Raw genomic sequence first — 4,054 nt, forward strand, 5'->3', positions numbered from 1 at the left:
ATCATGAGAAACGCTGGGCTGGAAGAAGCACAGGCTGAAATCAAGATTGCCGGGAGAAATATCAATAACCTCAGATATGCAGATGACATCACCCTTGTGGCAGAAAGTGAAGAGGAACTAAAAAGCCTCTTGATTAAAGTGAAAGAGGAGAGTGAAGAGTTGGCTTAAAGCTCAAAATTCAGAAAACGAAGATCATGGCATCCGGTCCCATCACTTCATGGGAAATAGATGGGGAAACAGTGGAAACAGTGTCAGACTTTATTTTTCTGGGTTCCAAAATCACTGCAGATGGTGACTGCAGCCATGAAATTAAAAGACACTTGCTCCTTGGAAGGAAAGTTATGACCAACCTAGATAGCATATTGAAAAGCAGAGACATTACTTTGCCAACAAAGGTCCGTCTAGTCAAGGCTATAGTTTTCAAGTGGTCATGTATGGATGTGAGAGTTGGACTGTGAAGAAAGCTGAGTGCTGAAGAATTGATGCTTTTGAACTGTGGTCCTGGAGAAGACTCTTGAGAGTCCCTTGGACTGCAAGGAGATACAACCAGTCCATTCTAAAGGAGATTAGCCCTGGGATTTCTTTGGAAAGAATGATGCTAAAGATGAAACTCCAGTACTTTGGCCACCTCATGCGAAGAGTTGACTCATTGGAAAAGACCCTGATGCTGGGAGGGACTGGGGGCAGGAGGAAAAGGGGATGACAGAGGATGAGATGGCTGGATGGCGTCACTGACTCGATGGATGTGAATTTGAGTGGACTCCGGGAGTTGGTGATGGACAGGGAGGCCTGGTGTGCTGCTATTCATGGGGTTACAAAGAGTCAGACACGACTGAGTGACTGAACTGAACTGAACTGATACACCCTTCATCCAGTTTCCCCCAATGGTCACATCTTGCATAACTAAGATACAGTATCAAAACCAGGAAAGTGACATTGATACAATCCACAGAGCGTGTTCAGATTTTGCCAGTTTTATATATACTCTGAGTAGATTTCTTATATATATATTTTTTAATTGGAAGATAATTGCTGTACAATGTTGAGTTGATTCTGATTAGATTTCTTTTTAAAAAATTATTAATTTTTGGCTGTGTGGGTCCTCACTGCTGCACGGGCTCTTCTCTAGTCTGAGAGCGGGGGCTGCTCTTTGTTGCAGCGTGGGCTTCTTATTGCGGTGGTTCCTCTTGTTGAGCACAGGCTCTAGGATTCGGGTGTCAGTAGTCATGCAAGTGGGCTCAGAAGTTGCAGTTCCCCGGCTCTAGAGTACGGCTCTAGAGTACGGCTCAGTAGTTAAGATGCACGGCTTGGTCGCTCCGGGCCATGTGGGATCTTCCCAGACCAGGGACTGAACCCATGTCTCTTGAATTGGCAGGCAGATTCTTTACCACTGAGCCACCCAGGAAGCCCAGTTCTTTAAATGTACAAAATACCTGGGCTATAACGAAAACTGGTTATGTCAAAATACAGTTATTGAAAATATTTTAGAATTCAAATGTATGATACAATCTCTGTTAATACCTTTAATAATAGGTCAATGCATTCTAAATGGAAGCAAGCAAAAGTTACATTTTATTGTTTTAAAGCCATCCATGTGAAAATTGATGTTACTTAGCTAAAAGAAGAACATTCAACTGGAACAGAGGAGTGGATTTTTGACAAGGCAACATGCAGGTCTTGTTGGACGTCCAGCCAGTTTCTCTTTTTGTTTGGCTTTGTTTTGTTTTTAGGGTTACAAATGTTGAAAGTCCCAATTTTTCAAAGATGTGCTGTTGCCAATGCCATGCAACCTTTCATAGCTTGCTTTACAGGGCAAGAGCCAGAATTCTCCAAGCTTTCTACAGTTAAACTGTAATTGTAATAAGCTTAGTTTTTCCCAAGATGAGTGAGTTCATCTTTGGCTAGGTCGTTATTTTTAATACAGTTTGTAAATATATGAGAAGGAGAAGAATTGTGAGTTCATGACTCACCTTTGATGCCCTCGAGAAAGAATAGCTTTTGAAGGAGTTCTGAAATATGTGCAGGGACTCACAGATTTTTTCTTCTTGAGGGAGTTATCAGAACTGTATAGATGACAGAGATGCATGGGTCACCAATGTGAGAACAGGCAGTGTGACAATCCATTCAGGTGGCTGAATGGCTGTTAGCTGAAGTTGGCCAGCTAGCAACACGTGTGCAGACAGGAAAGTCTCAATCATGTGAATTTAACATGTCTAATGTAGTGGCCTAATAACTAGCATCATTTTGAAGAGATGATGAACGCAAATGGTGTTGTGAATGCTCAGCAATAGATACAACATGGTATGAAAATACCTCACTTCAACTGGAGACAGACTCACAGCCACGGCTGGCATGCCTGTGATGTGTTGCCCACGCTCTTCATGGGAGGAAGTGCTAAACTGCAGAAAGTGAAGATGCAATCTTTTCCCTATTCAAGGTCACAGACCCCCACAAGTCTGCCTGTGAGCTCTCCAGGGTCTGTGGATCCAGTCAAACAGCCCTTCTTTATTTTTGTTTTCTTTCACAGCCCTTCTGTAGATCAAGCCAGTGCATGTGTCTCCTAACCCATCCACCCCTATCCTTGTTCAAAAGGGCCCTTGTTTAAATTACACTGGGCTGGAAACGCATGTATACAGTGGGCCTTCTGTGTCCACGGATTCCACATCTTCAGATTTGACCTACTGCAGATCAAAATATTCAGGGAAAAAAATTCAAGGAAGTTTCCAAAAGTGAAACTCGAATGTGCTGTGTGCAGGCAACCACTTGCATAGCGTTTAGTTGTATTTACAGCTGATTACATTGTGTTAGTATTACAGATAATCTAGAGACAAGAGTACACAGGAGGATGGGCATAGGTTATCTGCAAATATTATTGACATTTTCATATAAGGGACTTGAGCATCCCTGGATTTTGATATCCGCAGGGGCTCCTGGAACCAACCACCCGCGGATACCAAGGGATGACTGTATTTGAAAGCTCTTCTCCCCATCTCTATCTCCACCCACTGCCCATCCCTTCAATTCTCTTCCTCTCTCTCCTCTTTGCTCCCAACATCTCTGCCCTCTCCCTCTTCTCCGGCTTCTGTGGCCATCTCCCGCCCTCCTCCACACCCAGGTGTGTGTTCCTGCCAGACAATGGCGCCTTCTTTGTCAACTACGTCATCACGGCAGCCTTTATTGGCACAGGCATGGAGCTGATGCGCCTGGGGTCGCTCTTCTTGTACACCATCCGCCTCGTCTTCTCCAGGTCGGAGCCAGAGAGAGTGAACATCCGAATGGTGAGGGCCAGGCCCTTCCCTGACACAGCCCTTGGAGCTTCCCTTGGGCGGGTGTTGGAGTGGGGGGTGCCTGTTAGAAGTGCGGAGTGACATGGGAGCCCTGGTGGGCGGAAGGGGCCAGGTGCTCCTCCGACACCATTCTCGGAGGGGAGGCTGCCTTGCCGGATGAGGAGCTGCAGAAGCAGCCATGCCAAGAGGACCCTGCTTTCTGCCCCAGAACCAGGCCATGGACTTCCAGTACGGGCGCGAGTATGCGTGGATGATGAATGTCTTCAGCGTGGTAATGGCGTACAGCATCACCTGCCCCATCATTGCTCCTTTCGGTGAGTTGTCCCTGAGGCCCCCACCCAGGGGGAGCCCCAGAGCATCCGGCTCCCTCCTGGCTCAGGAGGAGACCCGGGGCCAGCCAATCAGAAGGGCAGGGGAGGGGGCCAGGTTGGTCAGGGGGGCTGGGGTTGGATGGCTATTTACAGAGGATGCTTGTTAGGGAATGACTACTTAACCAAAATGACAGAATAGGTTCTAGGATTCAAGGGAAGCAGCCGGGCACGCAAGATCGGCCCCACGGGGCTCCCACAGCCTGTCCTTGGCCCCCTTGCCACTCTGGCTGACCTGTGTCTGGCATCTCGGGCCCAGGGGAGGGGAGGGTCTTGGGATGGCTTCTGAGCCTGCCTCCGTCTGCCGGCCCCCAGGGCTGCTCTACCTGTGCATGAAGCACGTCACGGACCGCTATAACATGTACTACTCCTACGCACCCACCAAACTCAACGAGCAGA

The 4,054-nt window shown here is 47.5% G+C and overlaps 1 protein-coding gene across 1 annotated transcript in view; it reads left to right on the forward strand.

Annotated features, from left to right (window-relative positions):
- The window catches only part of TMEM63C (transmembrane protein 63C), a 35,630-nt gene that overhangs the window by 24,004 nt on the left and 7,572 nt on the right, over positions 1 to 4,054 (forward strand). The window contains exons 16-18 of the mRNA XM_010844412.1: positions 3,116 to 3,278; positions 3,496 to 3,601; positions 3,971 to 4,054. The exon at positions 3,971 to 4,054 is cut by the window's right edge and continues 1 nt beyond it. Of these exons, the coding sequence (XP_010842714.1) occupies positions 3,116 to 3,278; positions 3,496 to 3,601; positions 3,971 to 4,054 (353 nt within the window). The remainder of the gene's footprint in view (positions 1 to 3,115; positions 3,279 to 3,495; positions 3,602 to 3,970) is intronic.

Source organism: Bison bison, unplaced genomic scaffold, assembly GCF_000754665.1.
Source record: "Bison bison bison isolate TAMUID 2011002044 unplaced genomic scaffold, Bison_UMD1.0 scf7180017864201, whole genome shotgun sequence".
Classification (NCBI taxonomy): Eukaryota; Metazoa; Chordata; class Mammalia; order Artiodactyla; family Bovidae; genus Bison; species Bison bison.